This window comes from Meriones unguiculatus, chromosome 4 (assembly GCF_030254825.1).
Source record: "Meriones unguiculatus strain TT.TT164.6M chromosome 4, Bangor_MerUng_6.1, whole genome shotgun sequence".
NCBI lineage: Eukaryota > Metazoa > Chordata > Mammalia > Rodentia > Muridae > Meriones > Meriones unguiculatus.
Window position 1 is genome coordinate 61,069,093 of NC_083352.1, and position 26,735 is coordinate 61,095,827.

Sequence of the window (26,735 nt, forward strand, 5' to 3'; positions counted from 1 at the left end):
TGTTTACTCATACCATATTGGTAAGATGTTATCTCAAACAAGAAAAGAATAAGAATAAAATGATGTGAGCTTAACAGATGTCCCTCAACTGAAGAATGGATAAGGAAACTGTGATACATTTACACAATGGAATACTACTCAGTTATTAAAAACAAGGAAATCATGAAATTTGCAGGCAAATGGATAGGACTAGAAATAATCTTCCTGAGAGAGGTAACCCAGACCCAGAAAGACGCATATGGTATGAACTCACTTATAAGTGGATATTAGCCATATAGTACAGGATAAACATAAGACAACCCACAGACCCAAAGAAGCTAAGAAACAAAGAGGACTCAAAGGAGGATGCCTGAATCTCACTCAGAAGGGAAAATAGATTAGGCAGCAGGAGTGGATGATGAGAGGGAACTGGGCAGGAGATGGTGTGGGGCTGGAAGCATGTGTGGGGATCAGGCGTGAAGAGAGCAGGAGCAGAAGGTAAAGGGTCTGGGAAAGATAAGGGAAACTGAGGGGGGAGGCAATCTCTCTGAGACAAGTTGAAGACCTGCGACATGACAGGCTCCTGGGAGGATATGAGTGACTCTATCTGAGGCTACTAGAAGCAGGGGAATGGGAGACTGAAGTGACAGGACTTCTAGTGGAGGGTGAGGAACATCGATCCACCTACAAAACCTTTGACCCAAAATGAACCCTGTCTACAAGAAGTACAGGGATAAAGACAGAGCAGAGATTGAGGGAATGTCCAACCAAAGACTGGCCCAACCTGAGTCCCACCCTATGAAAGAGAGCCAAACCCTGACACTATTAATGATACTCTGCTGTGCCTGCAGACAGAAGCCTAGCATAGCTGTCCTTTGAGAGGCTCCAACCAGCAGCAAATCAAAACAAATACTGAGATTCACAGCCCAACATTAGGCAGAGGTTTGGGGAATCTTGTGAAACTGTGTATATGGGGGGGAAGTAGAATAGAAGGACTTGGAGGGGACAAGAACTCCACACGAAGACCAACAGAGTCAACTAACGTAGGACTATGGGGACTCACAGTCACTGAAGCACCAACCAAAGAGCATGCATGGACTAGCCCCTCAACAAATACATAACCAATGGGCAGCTTGGTCTTCATATGGGTCCCCTAGTAAGTAGAGCAGGGTGCTCTCTGACATGGACTCTATTGCCTGCTTTTAGATCACTTTACCCTAGCGGGGCTGTCTTGCCTGGCCTGAGTTGAAGAGGATACACTCAGTCCTGATGTGATGTGATATGCTGAGGTGGGTTGATGAGGAGAGTCCCCTTTTCTGAGAAGAAGGGGAGAGGGGAAAAGGGGAAGATGGTGGGAGGGGGAACCAGGAGGGGGCTATGTTTGAGATGTAAAGTGAATAAATAAACTTATTAAAACAAAACAAAAAGAATCCATATACTTCACCATTAATAAGCTTTGCACTTTTCTGAGAAAAAAAAAAAAAGTCTGAGTCAATTTGAAAAGGGGAAAGATTTACTTGAGATCATAGTTTCATATGTTTCAGCCTGGTCTCTTGGTCCCACTGCTTTAGATCTGTGGCAAGGCAAGACCTCATGATTTACAGGAGCACATGAAGTCAAAGAGAACCTCATGTAGGCTGAATGAAGAAGGGCTGGAGTCCCTAACCTCCCTATCAAGGGCATGCCCTCCCTCTCCTGACTGCACTTCCTCCAAGTAGGAAGCTCTCATAGGTTGGGATAGTACCACAGGCTAGCAACCAAGCTCTGGAAGACACTTAAGAGCCAAATGGCAGCATGCTGTTTTCCTAGATGGAAAGGAAGACAGTCCCTATATTTCTAGAGGAAAGATTAGCACCATTTGTACTATACTAGATATACAGAAATTCATTTGTGTGCTTATGGGTCTGTAGGGAAGAGTCTCCCTACCACAAGCCCACTGCTGCATTAGACCTGAAAAGACTCCATGCTGCTCAACTCTGTACACTGCCTCTAATCAGGTTCCTGTGAGTTCTTCTTAAACTTCAGAGTGCTTTAAAATCCAACTGAAATGCAAATGCCACTAAGTGAGTCCAGAGTCAGGTCTGGAACACCCTAACCTGAACCTCTGCTGCTAGTCTGAGGCTCACAGGAGGGAGTGGCAGGAGCCTTGACCACCTAGGCTTCACTTTGCAATCATCTAGCAGTATCAATGTCCAGATGCTGACCAGAATGAAAACACCCACAACCTTTAGAGAACCAGAAAAAGAGAGTGAGGCACAAATTTCTAACATGTCCTCAGTTTTGAGAACAGTGATTCTACAACTGTACAGCTCAAAGATGCTCTGTAGCCCAGTGAGTCCAAACTTCGATGTTTGTTCTCTCTCTCTCTGTCTGTGTGCGTGCGTGTACGTGGTGTTGTGTGGATGTGTATGGGGCCACACAGGGCGTAACCCATATTTGGAGGTCAGACAGCAGTTTTTTAGAGTAGGTTCTTTCTTTCCATCTTTTTTCCCTCTATTTATTTATTTAATTTTATTTATTTATTTGTTTGTTTATTTATACAGTTTACATCCTGATCAATTGCAGCCCTCCATCCTCTCCTCCCAGTTCCCCCCTCACACTCCTCTCCCTGTTCTCCTCTTCCTTTTCCTCAGAGGAGAAGGTTCCCATGGGTACCAACCCACCCTGGCACATTAAGTTGTTGCAGGACTAGGCACATCCTATTCCACTGAGGACATCAAGGCAGCCCAGTTGGGTGAATGGGATCTAAAGGAAGGCATCATAGTCAGAGAGAGCCCCTGCTCTACTTCCATCTTTGCATGAGTTCCAAAGCTTGAATTTAGACTGGCACCTTTGCATAGCAAGCATCTTCACCTGCTGAGTCAGATTACCAGGACCCAGAGAATTATTTCTTCAAAGACAGTCTGTATCTTTTTCCTTCCTCAACTGATCATCAGAGCAGAATATCTAATGTTGTAGAGGGCATTAAGGGACCTCTGCTGAAAGAATATTATCACTTCCCCTGACTATTAAATATTGCACTGATAGTGCCTGGCTCAGCCATTACCAGAGAAGCATCCTCCTACAGCAAATGGAAAAAAATACTGAGACCCACAGCCAGACAGAATGAGAGAGACCTTGGAACACTCAGCCCTTAGCGGTCTGTCTATATCAAACCCTCCCCTCAGCGCTAAAGAGAGCCTGAGGGAGAGGAAGAAGAAAGAGTGTTTTGCTCACAGAAGACTTTGAAAAATATGAAGTCTTCATTCCATCTGAAATAGAAGAGTTCCTATTCTGTTGTTTTAAGTGTCTCTGCCTCAGAGGGGTCCCTTTGTCAGGATGAAGATGTGCTTAAGCCATATCTGTAGATGACAAGGTTACTCCATAAGGATCTGGTGAGTGCTCGGAAGCACTTTCAAAGCCAAGGAAAATATAAATTACCTGTCCTGTCTTTAAAGTAATAGCCTACGATTCTGCTGGTGTGTGCTACCCTTCCACTGAAAGCATGAGCAGGCATCTTAGTAATGGGCTCCAAACATCATGTGAATGCCTGAGACCATTGCTACTCTGTGGGGAATACGGCTTAGCATTGCTTAAGCCACTTGGGTAATGTTCCTCAGCTCATTGTTTCTCTGTGTCAGTACTAACATATGTATAGGTTTGCTCCTCGCAGATCAATCGAAGACATGTACTGCAAGGCCTGGCTCTGTGTATTTTCTTTGGGAAGCTAATTAATTCTGAATTAGAAATGTAACATCTATTAGATTAGTTTAGGATTAAAAATCTCCACCACAAAACAACAACAAAAATATTGCATCAGTGTGTGGATAAGAGACTGTTACAGCATCTCAACCAAGTGAAGTATTGATCATTCAAGTTTTTAATTTTAAGGCACGATGTTCCTTGTCATAGCTTCTACCTCCACTTTTATCATTTGAAACTGCATTTGATAAAAAGTTCATCCAAGGAGCCAACATGTCATCTACCCTCACACCAAAATCTGCAAAACCCTGATAAATTACATTTTGTACAAAACATTAGTAGGGTACACAATGAATGCCCAGATTCCCCTGCATTTAACCATCCTTGCCAACCCTCTCTCTTTGGAAAGTGGGTATCAGTGAAGGGGTGGTCCCAACATCTCTCCAGTGACCTTGAATCCTACATTACACCTCCATTAATGGCTGACCACTGTACTTCACAAATGCAACATGTTTAAAGCTGAACTTGCCAGGTGATTCCTAGAAACCCTGATTCTGTCCTTAACTACTTGAGACAGTTTCTGGGTTCAGTGGCTACCCATGCTTGAAGTCTAAAGTCACTTTAAGCCAACCCCACCTGTCCCATGTAGTTAACACTGACCCAATCTTTGTATATTTTTTTTCTGTACCAAGATTTTTCTTATCTGTTTTCCTATTATTTGTCATTCAATTACTCAGACCACACTGTGAACCATGAACTAGCACTGAGCAAATTCATATACCAAAACTACATTGGTTGATGAAGATATTTCAGTTTCCACAGTGAAAACAGCTGCCCAAGCTGACACCTCCCATAATCCCCATGTTTATGCCCCCACCCCACGCCCACAGTGAATAGAGCTTTGTATAGGGAAGTGGGGTTACAGCAAGCCTCTGAGAGCTCAGGGCGGGGAGGCTCTGCTGACAGCTCTTGCTGAAGCCAGCTTGCAGGTGGTGCTGGGGAGGGGCTTGCAGACTCTTCCTGCTACTCTTGCAAGCAGGGTCTCATTCACTGCTCTCTTACTAAGCCTCTGACCGTATTAGCCACTTGTTTGTCCTTTCTTGATTGTTTTTTCCTTTAGCTCATTTGTTATTTCTTTCATTAAAAGAGCTCCTGTTCATTTTATCTTCTACTTGGGAAAGATCTCGTTTTCTCCCACAATAACAGCCCTACTAAATAACTAAAGTAAGACTCAAAATTAGGTTTAACTGTGAAGTCTACAGGAGCACGTCCTCACCCCACATACCCCCATCTCCCCCGACTCCCCACACATAAAGGTAAGCAGGGACTCTCAAATGGAAAAAGAAAACATAATTTCACCACTAAAACCACTTCAAAAAATTAGGAAGAGAAAAATGAGAACCTCCTTTTCTGTAGAAAAATATTTAGACTATATTAAAAAAAAAAAAAAAAAACAGTCAGAGAGTACTGGAACCACTCCACCCACTACTAAACCAGGAGGCAGCAGAATGCCCCACCCCTAATGACAGAAGAAAAGGCCAGAGGTCCATGAGCCTCTCCAGACACTTACTAAAACCAAAAATTTACTCCATCATCAGCTATCCTCTTACTCTAGTGACTGTGCATATGAAAATGCCTTTCAGCTTTTAAATTGAGGTGCTACAAACATTTCTTCAATTATACTTTAACCAATTTTTTTTTTTAATCACTGCTATTTCAGTTTACTTCTTCCCAAGCAGAAAGGCACTAAGGAAAAAAAAAGGCTGAAAAAGAAAAAGCATAGCATTCCTTTTGAGAGGAAGGAGGAGGAAGGGTAAGAGGAAGAAGACAGAAAACCACAACTACCAACTTCAGGGTACTGAACAGTGAAGCACTTCCCTCAGGCGTATCAGCCGCTCACAGATACAATCTACCTCTTCTGCCGAGCTCCTATCCTGAGAGAAAAATCTAAGAAGCTGAGATATAAAACACATTTTTCACACTACAAAGCGCATTTTAAAGGCAGTTTCTTACAGTTGAGAGACCCAGAAAAGAAGTTCTTGACACCTTCCTCTATTTACTATCTCTCTTTGCCTCTGTCCAAACCCAACTCAGCAGAAATGGACATTATTCACCATGGCTCCTGGTGACAATGACAACATTTGTGGCTTGCAATCTTCAGATCAGACAGAACTTACTGGCTGGAGTTGTGGTCATCGGCTGATTGGCCTGCAAGAAAGAAACACCCAGACACAAAGGAACCCATGGGGACATGTGTGACTGTAAGTCTCTAATTATCCTTTCTAATTCTGGAGCCATGTGACTGGACTTCACACAGCACTGTTAAACCCTAGGGGCCAGAGACTCACAAGCTGGACCACTAAGGGAGGAGATGCTGCTCTTTGCTCCTTCATTAAAATATTGCATTACATAGCAGGGCGAGGTGAGCTATTTCCTGCTGACACGCAGCTCCCTGGCCAGCGGACAGTCAGAGCATCCTAGAAGAATTTAACTATTCCTGTTCAAATGGGATCCAGGATTTCAGCAGACTTTCTTATTTCTATATGATACTTTACAATAGACATAGTTAGATAAATACTCAATGAATCTTTCCAACTAAATACTGAATATGAGAGATCATGGGAATTTTCTTCTTTGACATAGGTTGGAGAGTAACAAGGAAATGCCAGCTCCTCCTGGCTACCAAAACTAAGTAAAACACTGAAACAGTAAAGAAATTTTTGCTACACTGACTACTCCCCAAACAATTCCCCTACACACACACACACACACACACACACACACACACACATACAAACACACACACATACAAACACACATATACAACACACCACTAACAACAAAAACAGTAGCAACCGGTTCAGCATTTGGAACTGTGTTCTTGAAAATGGACATATTCGAACATCTGTCTGTACAGAAAGAAAGGAGAACAAAGAAATAATCATTGTATCGGAATAAATAATAATTATATAAAAGACATGGATACACAGGACAGTGAAAATACTTGTCTAGGAGTTCAGCAGCCTGAAGTCAAGTACAGGATCTGTCACTATCAAGTCACACAGCTTTGGGTAATTCCACTAGCCAAACTAGGACACTGATATTTTACCTTTGTTGTTGTTGTTGTTATGTTATTATTTTATCTGATCTATTATCTTGAGACAATTCAAAGAAAACTAAACAAAATGTTCTATCAAACTGGTCCTGCAGACACTCCTCTAAAATGCTTCTTTTCTGCACTGGGATTTGTGTTTGTTTGTTTGTTTGTTTGTTTGTTTGTTTTGCCTTAGGCACGTTACAACTGAATCAAGACAGCCCAAAGGATACCATTATCTAACCTGACATGCTAAACCACTAGAAGATACTTGAGCGTTCTTGTTAGGATTTTGGAACAAAACCTGCTTCTGAGTTGCCTAGCAACTTATGATGTCATCATGTGTCACCAGCCAGGTGGCCACACCTGGAAAGCATGGTTACCTTGCCCCTTAAAGGGACCAGCCAGCCATGTGGTCTCTTTCTTGGTCCTCTCTTCTCTTGCTCTCTTGGTCCTTTCTCTATTGGGGCGCCCCCCACCTCTCTTTCTCCCCATCATGTCCTGCTCTACCTCCCTCCCTCTCTTCATATCCACCTAATAAACCTCTTGCATAGAAGATCTGTTGTGAGCCTCATCATGATTTAATTGGTCCCAATAGTTCTAACTACTTAACAGTGTCCACACTAAGGACTGGGGCCTGTGCTTGCTAATTTTACAGCTACTTGACACAAGCTAGAGTTATCTGAAAGGAGGAATTTTCTCAATTGAGAAAATGCCTCTATAAAATCTGGCAGTAAGGCACTTTCTTAATTAGTTATGGATGGAGGAGGGCCCAGCCCATTGTGGGTAGTGCCATCCCTGAGTTGGTGATCCTGGGTTCTAAAAGAAAGCAGGCTGAGCAAACCAGAATGAGCAAGCCAGTAAGCAGCACCCCTCCATGGCCTCTGTATCAGCTCCTGCCTCCAGGTACCTGCCCTGCTTGAGTTCCTGTCCTTGCTTTTGATAATTAGCTGTTACATGGAACTGTGAGTGAAATAAACCCTTTCTTCCCCAAGTCACTTTTAGTCATGGTGTTCCATCATAGCAATAATAACTCTAATTAGGCCAGTGCTAAGTGATAATTCCTTCCTCCCTGTCTAGGCACAGAAGTAGAAATAGATAAGCCTTTCATCCAGCCTTTTCTGAGTTGCCCCTGGCTCTAGTCTCACTGACGTTCCTTTCCTGTAACTCCTGTGGTAGAATATCACAGCCTGAACCACTGTAGTTCTTGACCTGACTTTGTCTGCCACATAAACAACTTCTATATGCTCCCAGAAAGTTGGAAGTACATTGAATTTTTTATATACACAGTCTACAGCATTTTATCAAAATTTGCAGTCACCAAGAGATCATAATAAAACAAAACACCTAAAATGGCTCTCCCTGTTGAGAGACAGATACTTTCTCCAAAAGAACCCAGCCAGAGATGCTTCAGGAACACTCTGCTCACAGGCATACTCCTGCTCTCATAAGTCTCCTTTCCTGGAGGGGAGGAGGGGCACTTTTCTCTCAGTGAGATATCCCTGGACACATCTTTCTATGAGGGACACTCCTCATTTAGTATTACTAATGCAAGACTAAAGGCTCTTTCTATAGCAGCGGCCAATGCCTACAGCCTGCAGCATGAGAGCAACACCACTCTTCATGATATGGAAAATCTAAACATGGACTTAGCAGCTAGACCCTGTGCTAGGGGCTTTCAGCTCTATGAAGCCCTTAAATCCCATAGCTATACAGTGCACAGAGCATTGTTATCCCAATTTTGAAAACAAAATTAAACCAAGTTTCAGAATGAACACATATACTGGACCAAAACCTTATACTTCGATACCCTGTGTACTTTTCAATGTCTTGCTGTGAAACAAGTCATTCGCTATCTATTTCACAGGGAAACATGGCTACAGTGTTGACATTTTCTGGTTTTGAATTTGTCCCTCCAAAAGATCATAGAACTGTGATGATTATAGAAAATTCTAACACAGAGCAGGCTGTTAGAAAATACAGCTTTACTAGAAACCTGTAATGTGAAGAGAACTAAAGAAAAAGAGCACTGACGTTTTTTATATACCTTTAAAATACTTTATCCTCATTGAACCTTCCTTCCACCAGCATCTCCACATACACATATAAAAAACACATTTCAAAACTAAATTCATAAAACTTACAAGGTTTAGCAGTCCCTTCTAGCTGAGATGCTAAATGGCAGGCAGATGAACTAAGGATGCAGGCAAGAACAAGTGAAATGATGGATATCCGTAAGTATACACATGATGGCAGATGACAGCCATGGAGCATTTGCCCTACCTAGGTTGTCATTTAATCTCAAGCTGGTATCAATGGTAAAACAGAAAAAATAAACCCCTTGCCAATGCAAGACTAAAGGCTCTTTCTATAGCACCAGCCACGGTCTACAGCCTGCAGCAACAGATCAAGCAACTACTCAATACAACTATGTGTACAACTATCCATTCATATTTGGTAACCTGGGAAATGCCTCCGGCTTGCCAATGTGACAAACCACTATAGTAGAGCTGATCTTTTCTTGAATCTCAAACTTCTGTTTACTCACATCATTTGCTTACATCCACAGAAACTGTCCAAAATTCATTTTAAATACCCTACATTAGATTTCCCAAAGAGACAATAGTACAAAAACCACAACCATGGAATTAATGAGAGTGGCACTGCTACCTTCCCCAGAAGGCAATCTCTTGAGGGTCTTTAGTGTAGACAGAGTTGGCAGAATCATGCAGTCCATTGGTGATCCCCGCAGAATAGCCCATCACTATCCCGCCATCTGCTGACACACTCAGGACATCCTGATGTCCTTCCAGAGAGGTCCTCTCCAAGAACTGGCCGCTTTCTTTAATGCGCTGCTGTATCATCGGAGTTAGCGGCATTTCAAAGCTAAAATAGCTATCAGGTTCTGAGTACAGCGTTTCTAATGACTCTGCACTGTAGTATAAGGAAGTGTTGTCCAAAATGGTTTCAAATTGGCTGCTGTACACATCAGTGGAGTCCTCTGTGTATCCAGGCTCAAGAATATCATCATCTCCTCCCCTGAGGTGCTCCTCTTGTTCGAGAAACCTGGAAAATTAGTAAAAGCAACAATTCTCAATATTAAGTTTTTTCTTTTCATTTCCTGACTTCAAGCAACCATATAAAAAAGATAGTATTGTGTGAATGTAACTGTTATATTCACTTACCTTATGGCTTCTTAACACATTTGAGAAGAAAGATATGAAGCCTACTTAAATTAACATATTCTCTTTAGGTTATTTTATAGATACAAGTGTTCTTCCTGAATGTATGTATGTGCCACATGCATTCCTGGAGCCCACAGAAGTCAGAAGAGGGCATCAGATACCCTGAAACTGGAATTCTAGGTGGTTGTAAAGCTTTATGTGGGTACAGGGAATTGAACCCAGGTCCTCTGAAGAACATGTGCTATTAATTACGAAGCTAAATCCCCAAAACCAGGATAAAATATAAAAATATCTTAATACACTTGTCACTAATCTATAGACAAGTTATTAAAGTTTCAAACTAGTTTCCTATATCTTTTATAGTGCATATTTGAATAAAATACTAAATTTTCCTTTCAATCAGCCATACCCAGATCATACAACTATCATCATAAATTTTAAAAGAACCATATAAATATCATGTAAACTTGACGCAGCAAATGATCAGTAAAAATGCACTGAACTTTTGCTGGTTATTAATACTTTCTGATTTAAGACCAGATGCACCACGGAACACCCTGCCAGAATCCAGCGGCTGCCCTCTGCTGACATAAAGTGGAACTTCAGAGAGTTAGGAGTCACAGCTGAGGATTAACTTCTGCAAAGCAAACAATTGTTATGCTTTTCTCTGGAGAGGACTGTTTCTCTGTATTCCTTAGTTGCTCTTAGTCCTTTGAGTAAGGTTAGGGTCCCTGGGCTTTTCCACCCCTGCCCCTGTCCATATTAACCTGTCTATTGTTGTCCCTGTTCAGCTCATGTTTATGCAGTCATATTCATGAGATTATATGGGTGTAGCTTGGCATTCCTAGCAATTAGTTATCCAACACCATATAGTTAACCCTGAAAACATACATACATGTAGCATTATACAGACTGACCAGCATGTATTTATCTATCTAGGAATATATATATATATTCATATATATACATATATATATATATGTATTTATCTATCTAGGAATATATATATATATTCCTAGATAGATAAATACAAGCATAGAATATATATATATATATATAAACATTTAACATGTAGGTATATAACATATATATGTATGTAACAGCAATTAATGAAAAAAGAGACTATGAGTTTCAAAGAGAACAAGAAAGGGTGTATTGCAGAGTTTGGAGCTGGTAAAGGAAAGAGGAAAATTATTATCTTTTAAAAAAGTAAAAGAATTTTTTAAAAAGCTAATAAACATGCCATTTGTGAAAGACAGCCAAACATACAAAAAGCTAGATACAACTTCAGCATTAATATAAATGACTGGGGCACCAAAGCTGTCATACAGATGTTAAAATTAATATCCAGATGTTCTTTGAATATTAAAATGAACATTCAGATAGCTTAGATAAGTCAGTGGTCAGAGCATCAGGAAAACATGGAACTGAAGTGCCGCTGTGTTGACTACTTGCTTGTAATTTCAGATGACTTTACTTAACCTCTCTGGACCTCTGGTTCCTATAAATAGGAATAAAACTGAAGTAGGAAGTATCTATTAAACATCTCATCAATAAATCCTATGCATTACCAGAATCCACACATAACAGTATGACTGACTGTCTTTGTTGGTATTAGCCTACTGTCATTCCACTTTGTACCAAATAATTTTCTGGGCTTATACTTCTTAATGGCTTTCCGTTGATCTCAAAACAAAAATCCTATATAAACCTCATTCCCCATTTTCTGTCTAGCTAACTCCCTCAGTTCTCAAGTCTCACATAACTAACATGTTTACAGAAAGATATTGTCCGAGCTGCCACCTGAATAAGCCTCTTTCTTGCCTTTCAAGTTTACCATTCCAGTAGATCGCTGTTCTTTTTTTCCTTCACAGTAGCTAGACAGTATTTATGTGGTTAATTTTCATACTTCACACTAATGTCTATAGACAAAGTTCCCCATTTTTTAATTTACAGCATCTAACAGGGCCGGGAACACAATAAGCAACTTGAGAATATTTATAGACAAAAACGGACGAGAAGAAAAGAGAATGGGAACAATGAACTACTAGTCTAAATAGCAGTAAAAGTGTGCATGTCAGAGTGATGTAAAGACAGAGCTATGTACTGTCTTTAATAGAAGGCTGCTTTTGTGATCCTTGTAGTCACCCAAAAGGATCCTCTTCTCTCTCTCCCTCTTCTCTCCTCCCACCCCCACATATACATACAACTTCACTCTTTTTTGCTTATTTGGTTGTTTGTTTGTTTGTGACAGGGTTTCTCTGTTTTAGCCCTGGCTGTCCTGGAACTCACTCTGTAGACCAGGCTGGCCTCAAACTCTGTAGATCTTCTTGCCTCTGCCTCCCAAGTGCTGGGATTAAAGGTGTGCACCATCACTGCCCAACTCCTTCAGTCTTTACAGATATAATTTTTACTATATAAACCAATGGTTCTCAACCTTCCTAATCATGACCCTTTAATACAGCACCTCATATTATGGTGACTGCCAACCATAAAATTATTTTCATTGCTACTTCACAACTGTAATTTTGCTACTTTTATTAATCATAATGAAAATATCTGCATTTTCCAAAGGTCTTTGGCAACCCCTGGGAAAGGGCCATTCAACCCCCAGGTTGAGAACCTCTAAAACATGTGTAATGAGGAATGACAGAAGAAAAGAAGGCTAACATTCAAAATATACTAGTATAGGATACAACAAATGACTTGTCAAAAACAATGATAAGACGTGCTCAGAGGGACTGAAGAGAGATAGCTGTGTCTTCCATAACCAGGCTCTAAGGTGGCATAGACGTGAGACATGCTGCAGAAGGCCAGAAAATGCCAAGTTGACTTACCTAGACAATATATCAGAACACAGGCTATTTGTGACAAGAAGAGATTCATTTGTGAATATCAAGGAACAAAGGAACTGGAGTCTGTTCTACCTCTGACCTTCTGAGATGTCCTTTCAAGCCACAGAGACTGCATGGCCCAAACCTCTATGTCCATACAGGAAAGTAGGCCATACTACAGGCTGGATGCAGGCAGCACTGGAATCACTGTTTATACTCAGAAGAAGGCCAGATTGGGTTGTAATGACTACATAGGATGTGTCAACGAAGTTTTAATCTTTCATGTCAAAACTGTATCTCCACAGTTGAGTGGTCAGTCTCTTCAGCGTTGTTCCCCTGATCTTTGTCTAACAGACAACTTTATTGCATGATCACATTTCTGTTTTAGAAATTTGTAATCTAAGAAGAAACTAGATTACCATAATTTGTCTTCCATTCCATGACATTAAGGACAATAAGTATGGCAGCCCTCCCATTTAAGCATAGGGATAAATTGCCATTGGTATGAAACCCGAAGACTAGAATGACTCCCAAATATGTCATTACTATACATACATGATACAGTTACTTCTTATAAGCCATAGTAAGAGCCTTAATAATCATAACAAATAGAACAACTGAAACAACACAGTGTGATAAAAAGTTATATAAAACATGAATTATTTGTTTCTAGAATCCTTCATTTGATATTTTTAAATATCAGTTGGCTCCAGGTAAACAGACTAAATCTTCCATAGTGAACTGACTATTAAGGTGGGACTATGGAACTGTGTGCTGAGTTCCCACACCAGGCACAGGCAATGGTTTCCTATAACATGCTCCAGGCATCACCAATTGCATGACAAGTCTAGAACTTACCTTTCTTTATCTGCCTGAGTATCAAGGCTCCCCTCTAGGTGTTCTTTGCTTTCTCTCAGGAAGACTTCATCCTCTCCACTCCCACCAAGAGGTGTAGGGAACAAGGTCCCTAAGCTTGTGCCAGGCCTTGCTGAAGGAGCTTTCCAGGTTTCATCCCAAACACTCCCAGTTAAATGAACGGAATTACTGCACACACCAGCAGCTGATCGATAACGGCTTGTCCCTTTGGCAAACTCTTTGCTCACATAAGAGGCTGTCCTTTCTGGTGATGTCTCAAAGCCTACAGGATGCTGGGTCTCCACCTTCTCTCCTGTGCACTTTGTCTCCACTCCTTGAAACTCTACATGTTTGATCCTGCCTTGGCGCCCCATGAAGCCACCCCGATCACATGCCCTAGGATGCACTCTCTCAAAGTCAGACCTCTGAGCTTTCAAAACACCCACTCTGTCCACAGGGTTATGGCTCCCTGCTGAACTCAATGACACAGGACTTGCTGGCTCCTGAACACGGAGAGGCCCTTGCCTCCTGTAATTAGTTATTTGGGACCGTTGTGTCTGGGCTTCTTCAGGTAAGAGTGCAGACAGATCCTCCTGGATGTGCAAAGAGAAATTTTCTTCTGTTGGTACTTCCACTGAAAGAGGTATATCTGGCGATTGTTCTGGGCTGGCAGGAAACGTCCTATGGGCTCTCTCTGGCTTATGACTGGCAGTACTCAGCTCTTTGTCCACCTGTTGAACCGAAAAATTATCATCTTTATCCAGTACCTTTGTAGCCTGAAATGTTCCTGAAGCTATCCTGGCTTCTGTAGCTTTCAGAGCAGAAATTAAAGAGTCAATGGGTTGTAAACTTTGTTCCTGAGGGTGACAGTGAGGGGCGCCATTTGGTCCTTCTGTAACACTGTTGAGTGCAGAGTCTTGTCCAGCAAGAAGGTGGACTGCTTGCTGCCCTGGGAGGTGGCATGGCAGAGACTTGGCATCAAAATCAAGAGAGGCTCTTAGGTCTTCTCCTCCTTCTTCCATGGTCCCATATTCTGGAAATTCATTTGTGACAGTCGGTGGGAGTAAAGTGCTTCCTCCATGATCACCTAAGAATGGGACAGAATGGAAGCATGACATCAGGTCTAGTATGTAATAGTAAGTATCATACATATTAAGTTCTCAATAATGCTTATTTTCTTTACTGTTTCATTCCACCCAACCTTGTAACACACACTTCTTATAACCTTGCAGTGGCCCCTTTCACATCAACACAGAAGCTTCCACATAGGAAGAGGCAGTCTAATGACTCACTCCAAATTTAACCCTACTTCTCATGAAATCCAAGAAATAAGGCTGTAGGAACTCAGGCCTTCATATGCATAAATATTAAAATTACAGTAAGCATCATTATCCAAATACCACCGGTGAAATAATAAATATTGATGCAGGGCATAACCCTAAGCAGCCTAACCCAATATGCCATGAAATCTGAGGCTGAACCTTGGAAAAAGGCAAGATTTATTTAAAGTTAGTAAATATTTTCCGGCTAGAAGTCTGCTCTTCTCTGGCATATTTCTGGGGAGGGAAACATTTTTAAAATTCTCTAAAGAGTGACAGTGGAGTGAAAAAATGAAGAAGAAACACAGTGCTAGGGAGGATTTTTTAATTTCTAGTTGAAATCTTGTGTAATTATTTTGTATTTTAATAATTTTAATTATAATAGAAGTAATTTACATATTTCAAGGTAATCTGATGAACATCTATATCACATCTATATGACTAATCTAATAAGCATATATTCCTTACCTCACATAGTTAGCATATATATATATATACATGTATGTGTTTTTATTAAAAACACTTAAAATCTACTTTTTCAGTAATATCAAGTAGTCATTATTAACTGTAGTCACTGTGTTGTAAAACTGACAGCTTAAATTTATATCTAACTGAAATTTTGTATCCATTGATGGACGCCTTCATCATCCCACCTGTGTCCCCAGCCTAATGACCATCATTCTTTCTGTCCCATGAGTGCAACATTTGGGGGATCCACATATAGAGTAACCAACTGTATAACATTTAGCTGTATCATATGAGTAATTCCAGTATATAAAACCAAGAAAACAGTATTTAATTCAGATGCTTATAATCAATCAAATTGACATTTTCCTATTAAATTGAGACCTAATACTAGTCATTGAGACCTGAGAATAGGGACATTCTGATAAACAACATACTTAAATAAAAGCTTTTATGGGTAATCACTCAGTTAGGTCAGCCTAAGTATCCAACCGCCCTCTGAACATGGTTTTTGTTACTGTATCAGGAAAATCCTTATCTCTGGTGTACTACCTTCTACTTTATGAAAGAAAATACCCATTACTTTTGAGCCACTGCCAAGCTACAAGCTTCCTCTTTAGCAAAAGAGTAAATGAATGACTGAATATACCCACAGAAGTTGCATGAACAACTCAGCTCAGCTCGAGGCATCAACAAAATGAGATAACCTGAAAGCATGTGTTGTCGTATGTTATGGTATTACTCATGTACTAAAATTTTGTAAAATAGTAATACTATATCTGAGCATATGTGTTGTTTTATAATCTACTTAGAACAATTCAAAATATTTTTCAACATTAAATTAGAATCAAAGCATATACAATATCAGGTACACCTTTGAAGAATTCACAATTCACTTGACAGAAATGATAGGATATACCTCCCTAACTCTGCAAAGGAATCCTTGGCTTTACAAAGGAAGGCAGCTAAATAACTAATATCCCTTTTCCTAGGGAAATATATTAACAGTTTCAGTTTTTCAGGAAGAAGTGCAGGTGAGTGCCTCTAAATATTTACGTTTAAACCTGAAGTCAAATGCTACTGCCTGCCTTCATCAAGCGAAGCCTCTGTCTACAATGAACATGCCAATGTAGAGGTGTGTGGCTGTTTGAGGTGCTGAGAAATGACAATTGCTTATGCCTAAACAGGACATTTATGCCACCCCATCTCAAGTTCATAGATCATTGCAGAAGAGAGGCAAGAAGGAATTTAAGAGTGAAAAGACAGAGGGAAGGGCTATGAAGTGCTGTCTCCTGGGTACATCATAATCTCACAAAGCTGTGGCTGTCTGCAATAGGCCTACACAGGACTGAGCCTATCAATAGTCAACTGTAGATGAGGGAAGGGCCTTCTGGCCCTATCCCTGTTTGCTGAGCTATTGACTACTGATGGATTCTGGGACAGGGGTGGTCAGTCTTTGGTTGTGGACGCAATGAAGAGCCCACCAGACTCCAGTGGATAGCTCTAAACCCACAGCCACACAGATGGTTCTGGGTAAACTCAATGGGTCTCAAAAACCATGACATTCATGAATGTGAGGAAGGGAGGTGTAGGGAAGAAGCAGGAGTAAGGGGGTAGGAGACTGGCTGGAGAGTGGGGTTACAATAATCAGAATGCGCCTTATGCCTGATTGAAACTGTCAGAGAGCAAGTTCTAGAAACGTTATAAATGTATCTGGGCATGACAGTGTAGGCCTTTAATCCCAGAACTCAAGAAGCAGAAGCAGAAGAAACACAATGAGTTCAAGGTGAGCATGGTCTATAAAGCAAGTTCCAGGCCAGTCAGAAAAACCTGTCTTAAAACAAATATAAAGCTATTTAAAAAAAAATAACAACATAGGACTTTGATTTTTTCCCTTTTAATATTAAGTAGTCTTAAATACATCACAAAATTATGTAATGATCACCACTTTCTCATTCCAAAACATTTTATTGACCCTCTAAATAAATCCCACATCCATTAGCAATCACTTTTTTTGTGCTCTCTCCTTTACCCCTGAAATAAATATCAGTCTTCTTTACCGCTGTGAACACAGAGACTCTGAACACTTGCATATAATTATGTTCATATAATGACATTTTCTTCTTATTTATGCCACAACAACAGTATTTTCAAGATGATTCAAGTTGTAATACATGTCCGAATTTTATCACATTTTTTCATCAAATTATATTGAATTATACAGAATAACACATTTTCTTTATTCACCCATTAACTAATAAATATTTTGGGGTTGTTTCCTCCTTTGGCTATAAGTAACAAATTTGTATAATTGTTTCTGAGTCAACATATAGCTTAAGGTCTCATGGCTGAATGTGGAGTTTTGTAGTCAGCTGGTAAGTGTATTTCTAATGTTTTTTTTTTCTTCTTAAATGTATAATGGCTTTCTAGAGCAACTATGCCAGTTGGTTTTCCTGCCAGTGTGTCGAGGGTTCTACTGGTGCCTGTGTTTGATCACAGATAACCTCCATACAAGGAATAAAGCACATTCACCATGCTTCTGACTGCCCTACTAACTAATGACATGGAGCATCTTGCCATGGGTTGGACATTTGTATGTTTTCTTTAAAAACTTGTCTATTCAGATCTTTTACCTATTTTACAATTAAGTTATATCGTTTACTATTTAATTACAAAAACTTATAAACATTTTATAAGTTGTCTTTTTACTTGATTGACAGCATCTTTCAAATTATGAAAGTTTATAATTTTGATTTAAGGTGCAGCTTACCTGTTTTCCCTTGTTTTGCTTATCTTTTGTTATATGTAACAAACCACAATCCTATCCAAGGTTAAAAAAATAGTCTTATTTTATTTTAATAGCTTTTATAGGGTTAGCTATTTTAAGTTAATGTTTGTGTGTGGTATGACACAGAGATTCAAGTTCATTCTACTGCATATGGACATCTAGTTGTCTCAGTGCTATTTGCTGAAAAGACTATTCTCCCTGCTCACTGAATTGCTTTGATACCTTTGTAAATACTCAATTGACCAACACTGTTAGGGCTTATTTTCACTCTGCACTCTATCACGTTGAGCTATACACGTCAGCATACTTCGTCTTAATCACTGCTGCTCTGAAGTAGGTAAAGTGTGGAACTTAGAGACTCTCTCCTTTGCTCTTCCTTCTGCAGATTATGTTGGCCACTCTGGGTCCCTTACGTCTCCTGTATGAGTTGAAGATCAACTTACCACACGGCTGGTGACAGGAATGGCAGTTAATCTATTGTGTACTACATTCTTAGCCATATCACTGTGACGTGAGCTGTCCTGCCAGTAATTCTTCTTCTTGAACTTCTTTCAAATATGCTTTCTAGTTTTATGAACAAGTTTAATTATCATATTAAGTTTATTTTATTCTTACTGACAATATTGAGTCGATTTCTAAAAATTTCACTTCTAGGCTGTGCATTTCTACCACCTGGAAGTAACTTTGGCTGCTACTTACTACTCTTGGACTCAACTACCTTTCTGAGCTTGTGCTTTAGATCTCATGGTATTTTATACGTTTCCTGAGGTTTTGCTCATAAAACACCTGAATATCTGGGAATAGAGAGGTTTGCATCTTTCCAGTCCCAACCTACAGTCTCTCTCAGCTGCCCTTTCAATTTTAGGTCCCTGCTTTGAAACTGAAGGATGGTGTCAGGCATCATAACTTGAAAATTCTGACATATACTGGAAATAAAGTTGAGCACATGGATATTTTGAACTTTATATTCCATCCTTTGCCTTTGTTCAGTATCTTTTTTTTACTTGACATACTTCTCACCTGAAATGATCGGGTTACTTTTATCCTTCCAGATCTAATTCCAATTCACTACCTTTAATTAAATCATCCTTTAATAGCCAGTTCTTGAAAGAAAGTAAGCACTTTCCCTCACCGGAAATGCCAACAGGACTTTAGCTGTCCATATACACAAAATAGGAGCATAACATTAACCCGCATTGTGAGCTCTGAACAGAACCGATTTTTAAATTGTTTGGGCGTGTGGCCTGCCTGTGTGAATGCCCGCCACCCTGCAGCTGCAGTCGTGAGCCACCCGTCACTGCGGCTGGGGCCAAAGTGGTTCCTCTGGAGGAGCAGAAGGGCCCATGACCCATGTTTTCATCCCCCAAACAGACACCATGTGGTATTTTAAGAAACTCTACCACAGGGCCACTAAATTCATAGACATACCCAAATCCACTATGGTGAAGTTCATTCAGAAGAGCAAAGTGTTAACTGACATCATCGGGAGCCCACTTTGCCTTAGTTTTTTTTGTTTTTTTGTTTTGTTTTGTTTTGTTTGTTTGTTTGTTTGTTTTTTGTCTACAAAATAAGCACTGACCCAGAGAAGCGAAATAGAGAAACAGGGTCTCAAAGAATGTGGTAAGTCCTTCCCTGCAGTTCCAGAAGTTGTACTAGAATGTCCCTCGGAAAGAAAAAGAAAATGCATCAAGTGCAGGAAACCTGACACAGCTTGGCAACTGGTGCAAGCCTAAAAGATGAAAGCAATGAGGCAGGTGAAAGAAAGGACCTACACGATTCCGCCCAGGCTTCACTACCCCACGTCTCCATGTCCAAGCTTGCTGTCCTGTAAGAACTGACTTCATAAGTGCCATTTACCTTTTCATAAGTAAAGTCTGACCTAAACAGCCAAGGACAAAGATATTCTGAGACCTAACTAAGATGTGAAAAACAGTATCAAACAAAGCACGACATCAGAGCTACAACTGGACTACACTGACAGTCTTCCGCTTCCTTAGGATAAATTTGCAGAAGACTCAGATGCTACTAGGTATCGAAGTCACTGTTTTTCATAGCAGTAAAGTTAATGCAAATAACAAAAAACAAATATTCTTCTAACTGCAGAAGTTTCTGCATTCAAGCAACTTTCATGGCATGCCACACACAGAGGACGAGTCACAGGACTCAGGAGTTCTGCTCCATGCAAAAGAAGGAGCCCTTTGTTATACACACAAGATCTGCTTCCTTCTGCTGATTATGCTTCTGAGCACCGCTGCCTTTCACAACAAACAAAATTGTAAAATATCACTCCTGACCTTTTACTTGGAATTTTGTATTTATCCCAATAAAGTAATTCCTATGGAAATCATTATACTAGTATGATTATTTCTTAAAGAGAAGGAAAGAAAATGAGAAAAATTTTACTTTACTTTAAGGTTTTGCTTTGCTATTGTTTCTGGCCTTCATTCACTCATTCAGCAAACCTTTATATCAATAAGCTGTTATGTAACAAACAGAGGGATAACCAAAGTGGGAGAGTGTGAGCAAAAACAGATTTGGGATAACCAGAGGCTTGGGCAAAAGCAGAGAGAAAGGCTGAGGCAGAAGGGGCTGGCTTGGAACAAAGATGCAGGGAGCTGCTATATCTTCCAGGATGCTCTACTTTTCAGGTACTATCCACACCTATTATCATCTCCCTTTCCCCTACATCCAACCACTTGACTTGAAATGCCTCCTCCCCTCCCCCATACACAGCCACCATAGACACTGTAGCCAGCAGTCTAATGCTAACAGTTTCTTCCTGCAGAAAGCCTTACTGAAGTAGCACAAACCTAAGTACTGAAAAGAACTTAGCGCTTACCCAACTGTAAGACACAAAGCCATGAAACTGGAATACCAGGTGCAGAGCTTAACTGCAGTCCTTTTTCCCTCTTAAAATAATGTAAATGTAGTCTAAGATACAGGTAGGAAGAAAGTGAAAGGAAGGAGAAGAGTTTCACACTCACTGAAAAAATACAGTTAGGAGGGAATTTTATTTCATTAAAAGCTGTCTTTTTCTTTCTGAAATCTTATCTACTACCTTGTATATTTGGCAAGACTTCCAATAAAGAATGTTGCCTGGCATTTAGGAGAGTTATTTTTCTGTATTCTATAAACCCACTGGCTTTTTTATTTGATTTAATATACTGAGAAAGAAGTTGGATAATTTTGAATGTTACAAGATCAACTTGAACACTGCTTTTCGCTCTGTATTAAGTAGCCATCTGTTTCGGCAACTCAGGGACAGAACTGTAATAAAATGATGGAATAGAAACATAATGTGTTTCAATCAGGAGGAAATGACCCTGTTTCACGAGGCTAGCTGCAGAGAGACTCTGCCTTCCTAAGAATGATGTCTGAGAACCAGTATATGAAATATGCTCTTCCTCTCTAGCTAGCAAACTCAAGAAAAAACAAAACAACCATGGACTATTTGGCATATGTACCACACACTTGGTCACCGAAGCTTGAATAGAGAAAAACAGTTTTCTTAAGCAATTCTAAGAAACAGAACCTACGCTTCCCCAGGTAACATAATAGCTGTGTCCAGCCTAGATCCTTTGGGTATACAATTATGAATTCTCCACGCTTGTTTCCTGGAACCTGGGCTCAACTATTTTTAGTAGGAGGACCTAGCTTGTTTTACTTAGTCACCATTAGAATATGAACTTAAAACATAGGACATTTGGTATGTCTTTGCCATTATGTCCCTTACTACTGTAGGGAATAGCAAATGGACATTTCTGATTTATAAGTGAAATAAAGAATGTCACACAATCAACGGTATGTCAATTAGGAGAACTTCAAGGAGAAAACAAAACAAAGATGCCTCCTTAAATACCAGTAAAACAGGACATGTAAACACCACCCAAGTTATGGCTCCGGAGAACTAAAGACCAGCTTGAATAGATAGTGGAGATGCTGAGAGCTCATTCCTTTCATCTTCTCAGCCAGTTTCTCTTGTGTACTGAATATGAGTTAAACACTGAAGACAAGAGCAACCGAGAAGATCAGAAGACTCTTACCATCAAGAGGGTCACAAGCTGGTAATCCCTTCTGGACACACTACCTGCAGACAGAGCTCACTGGGTGATCAGTTCAATAGAGACAGCTGTAGCTACACTTCTAGAATTTAGCACGAGGCAAGCAAGACTGTTAACATTAAGCATACACTTCACAACTGACCCCTCTATAAACTCCCTGTTTTCCAATACAGTAACCACATCTGTACTTGACCACTGAAATTTAACTTGATAAAATTGAAAATTTAGGGGTTGAAGAGATGATGGCTCAGCAGTTAAAGATGACTTGTTGCTCCTCCAGAGGACATGGGTTCAATTCCCAATGCCCACATGGTAGCTTACAACTCTCTGTAACTCCAGTTCCATGGGATCCAATGCCTTCCTCTGGCCTACATGAGCAGCAGAGATACACACAGTATATTGAAATCCATGCAGGTAAAATACTCATACATATTAAATAAAAATAAATAAATCTAAAAACTCTTCAGTCAGCATTCCATAATCATCATTAACCAGCTCTCAAACTATTCTCTACAGACAGACCATTTGGTTATCACAGAAAGTTTGACTTGAAAGTGCTGTCCTAAAGCTTTGTACTTACTATGATACTGAGACAGCAACATAGACATCCAGAAGGATGCCACAAAAACAATGCTCAGACCTTCCAAGGCAGAATCTTGAGGGTTTCAAGTAAGAAACTTCAGTGAGAGCTTTTGAGATGGTGCAATAAGCAAAAACACTTACAGGTCAGACATAAGGACCTGAGTTCCCTAAAACTCACATCAAAAACTAGGCATGGGGGAGGAAAGATCGCTCAGTGGTAAGAGCACTTGCTGTTTGCTCTTGCAGAGGGTTGAGTTTGGTACTGTAGTTCACCACTGTCTGTAGCTCTCATTCCTGGGCCCAAATGCCCTCTTCTATCTTCTATAGGCACCACATGAATATGGTATATCTACATACATATAGGCAAAATATTTACACACAAATATATAGATAGATAGATATAGATATAGATATAGATATAGATATAGATATATACACACACACACGTATACACATGCAGGCTTTGCTACCTGTGCCTATAACACCCACACTGCAGAGGGGTGAACATATGTGCTTTATTTTTTAATCGTTTTCCATGTATTTATTTATGTGTTTGGGAGAATGCGTGTCATGACATGTTTTTAGAGCTCATGGGACACGCTGTGTAAGATGGCTCTCTCCGGTAACCTTACAAATGAATTCTGATGGTGGAACTAAGATCATTAGGCTTGGCAGCATGTGCCATGTCACTGTCCCAACAGGAAGATTCTAAGAACTTAACATTCAGCCAGGCTTGCCAAAAATGACAAGCTTTCAAGTCAAAGACCTCATTTCAAGACATAAGGCAGACAGAGACTGAAGCTTCGGCATGAATTGTCACGGGTATACCCATGTATACCCAAGTGCGTGTATTATACAGACACCATACACAAATAAAGATAAGAATGAATAAATCAAGCAGGCCAGAGACTCTCATACTCAGTGAAATACGAGGAGCACTGCCCTAGAAGCAACACCACCACACAGAAGTCATTCTGACAATATTTACTAAATGACTACATTTTATTCTTAAAAAAAAAAAAAATCACAAGTTTCTACCTCCTAATTGAAAGTTGCAATTGTTCAATCAATAGAATAGACAACAACCAAGCAAAGTTTCCCGAGGTCAAAAAATCTCTCCTTCCAGCTCCATCATTCTGAGGGGGGTTTGCCCTCATACCAAGCAATTCAGGATCCCTTTCAAAGGGAAACAGATTAAGGGCCTTTGCTGGAACATTGCTCTTCCTGAGTTTAGAGCTCCTTGTAACTGTTGCTCAGACAGGTAGTGACTACACTTACACAAAAATTGGAAATGTGATCGTCACCAAAAAGAAATGTGAACATTGCCATCTACTTGTCCTTAAATAAATTATGTGAGAGTTTAAAAGATAAAGTCTGAGAGAAACTAAGGTTTTTCAGAACCTAAAGAAAAGAGTGTTTTTTCCAGAGTTACTTATTCATGGTTTAGGCTATACTACTTGTTAATAAAAGAAATTCACAGGCAAATTCAATTTGCCGATGATTGAATTAAATCTATAATCTGTTTTCTGAGAATACTATAGATCATCACATTCTCAGTCCTTTAGAAACCACTGAAAACCTGCTCCCCTCCTTCTCATGTGTGTTGCTACAAACTGCAGCAACATATAAGAACTACAAATACTTTCATTATTTCAACAGTGGAAGTTTCACAGAAACAACCTAAAGGCAAAACTTTCTGGCTCGTGCAGAAGCAATGATGGGAAAAGAGTGTCAATTTTGACCGTTCAGCCTGTAATTTTGTTACCTAAAGATTGTGAGGCAAATGCTTCATTTACAAAACAAATACAAAAATCAAGGCTTCCAGAATTAAGAAGACTTCAAGTGCACTTTGCCTGTAAGTAGCTATCATCTTTAACTATGAAAAGCAGTGATCAATGACCTCTCCAGAAACAGACGCACAACTCACATTGTCAATGCAATGGAAAGGGCATCATTAAACCAAAGCAGGGGTAATCTAATCCAGTTACCAAGCAGTAGAGGATGTATGTGGTATGATAAAAATATCAGAAAATGAGTGTGAGTAATGCTAAACTGCCAAGTGAGTAATGTACTGCATTATATTTTGGGACCCACTCTTCATCCTGGTAAAAGTCACATTTTGGAGAAGACTACAATATAAACTGGATGGTACTATTTTCTGGACACTGACAGCTCTCTAAATGCATATTTAAGGTTTCATGTGCTTCAAAGACCTACCAAGCATTATACAAGCTTCCAACATGTGCATACAAATGCAGAGTGTTTAAAGAACTGGACATTCTTCCCCTAGTGATTAATAGTTACATGTGTGCTTACCACAAACTAAACCCCCCATGCTAATGATGCAGACCAACTTTTCCTCATTCAGTCCTAATCCCTACAGGAGTGGCAGTGGCTCGCCATGCTGGTCAATCTCAGCAGAAGCTTTGAAAGCTGCGGAGCAGCGCACAGCACAGCATCCAGAAGGTCAGAAGAGTGAGGTAAGAAGCAGCCCGTTCATTTTAGAACAAAGTCTCTGCAGCTGTACATGCACCGCTCCCAGCAAAGGAGCTCTTCTGTAATCAACCACTTCTCATTTTTGTTTACGCCCACACTGCAAATTTCATTAGCCTTACCTCTTCTCTCTCTTCTATTTTATCTATTCTGTCCACGTTCTACCCTTCTTCCTGTTTAAAAATGTACGCTTCTGATACCTAGTTTTAACATCTCTCAAAACTGACTCTTTAGTTACAATTACATTTTTTTTAGAAGAGAGTAACAGTTCACACTGAACTCTTAGCTCTGTAATAGCATGTGAGCAGGCCTTCTTTTGCTAAGGTTAACAAATGAGTAGTAACATTAGAATTAATATTAGAATAAATTTTGTGCATTTTATGAAGTAAAATCTTTTTAAGATTTATTTATTTAAAATGTATACACAAGATCTCATTATGTACCAGATTTCCTTATAGGTAGCTGTGAGCTACCATGCGGTTGCTGGGAATCAAACTCAGGACCTTTGGAAGACCAGCCAGTGCTCTTAACCTCTGAGCCATCTCTCCAGCCTATAAAGTAAAAATTTAACAGTGAAGAAAATTTAAATTGATGTTCAAAATACTATTACAGTTCTTTTAAAAATGATTATGAGTGCCATGTGCCAAGCAGCTTCAGTTACTAGCTGTGAAAACCAAGTACAGCTGCGGACTCTTAACTGCTGCCTTGCAAGGCAGTCCTGAGGATGAAGAAGCATCCTCACTGAGCCCAGAGTTGGGATCAAGCCCAAGCTGGTCCACATTGGCTATCTCAGTGGCTTTCACGTGCAGTAGAGAAAGTGTTTAAATCAGCACTCATTCCGCAAACATGACTTGAAAAATTCCAAGAACATCTACCATTGAAAGTTCAACAGAAGGTTGAAACTTGGTTTCTTTAGAGAAACAAATCTTAAAATACTAGAAATGTTTTTGACAGACAGGAAAGACACACTGAGGAATCCTAAGACAGTTGCTGTAACTTCCTGCAGACACTACAGCTCCGCCTCAACTCCAGTGACAGCACTCTGGGCCTCCTCACCCACCCCCCTCGAGGCTACTTAGATGCCCTGCTGTGCTTTAGACATGCAGACGAAAGGGAGCTTGGGTTCTTTAAGAGAAACTCCTCCCCTAGCCCATCCAACACCACATTTCTCTAAACTAAGGAGTAGCCTGTGTCCTTTCTGCCTCTATAATGCAACACAAAAAGGAAGCTGATTTCTATAGCGTGACAAAATGCCCTGTTCCTAGAAAAACTGCTTGGGGACCCAGGGAGGAGAGGATGTAAAATTTTAGGTAAGCATGATGTTCTACTCTCTATTTAAATTTTTTTTTAATTAGAAAATTCAGCATTAGATACTAAAATAAATGTTACAAGAGAAAGC

The 26,735-nt window shown here is 40.1% G+C and overlaps 1 protein-coding gene across 7 annotated transcripts in view; it reads right to left on the minus strand.

Moving 5' to 3' along the window:
• Psd3 (pleckstrin and Sec7 domain containing 3) overlaps positions 1-26,735 on the minus strand; it is a 475,055-nt gene that overhangs the window by 301,692 nt on the left and 146,628 nt on the right. For all 7 annotated transcript variants that reach the window (XM_060381869.1, XM_060381868.1, XM_060381871.1 and 4 more), the window contains 2 exons: positions 13,632-14,715; positions 9,425-9,820 (listed from right to left, as the gene is read on the minus strand). In XM_060381869.1, the coding sequence (XP_060237852.1) occupies positions 9,425-9,820; positions 13,632-14,715 (1,480 nt within the window). The remainder of the gene's footprint in view (positions 1-9,424; positions 9,821-13,631; positions 14,716-26,735) is intronic.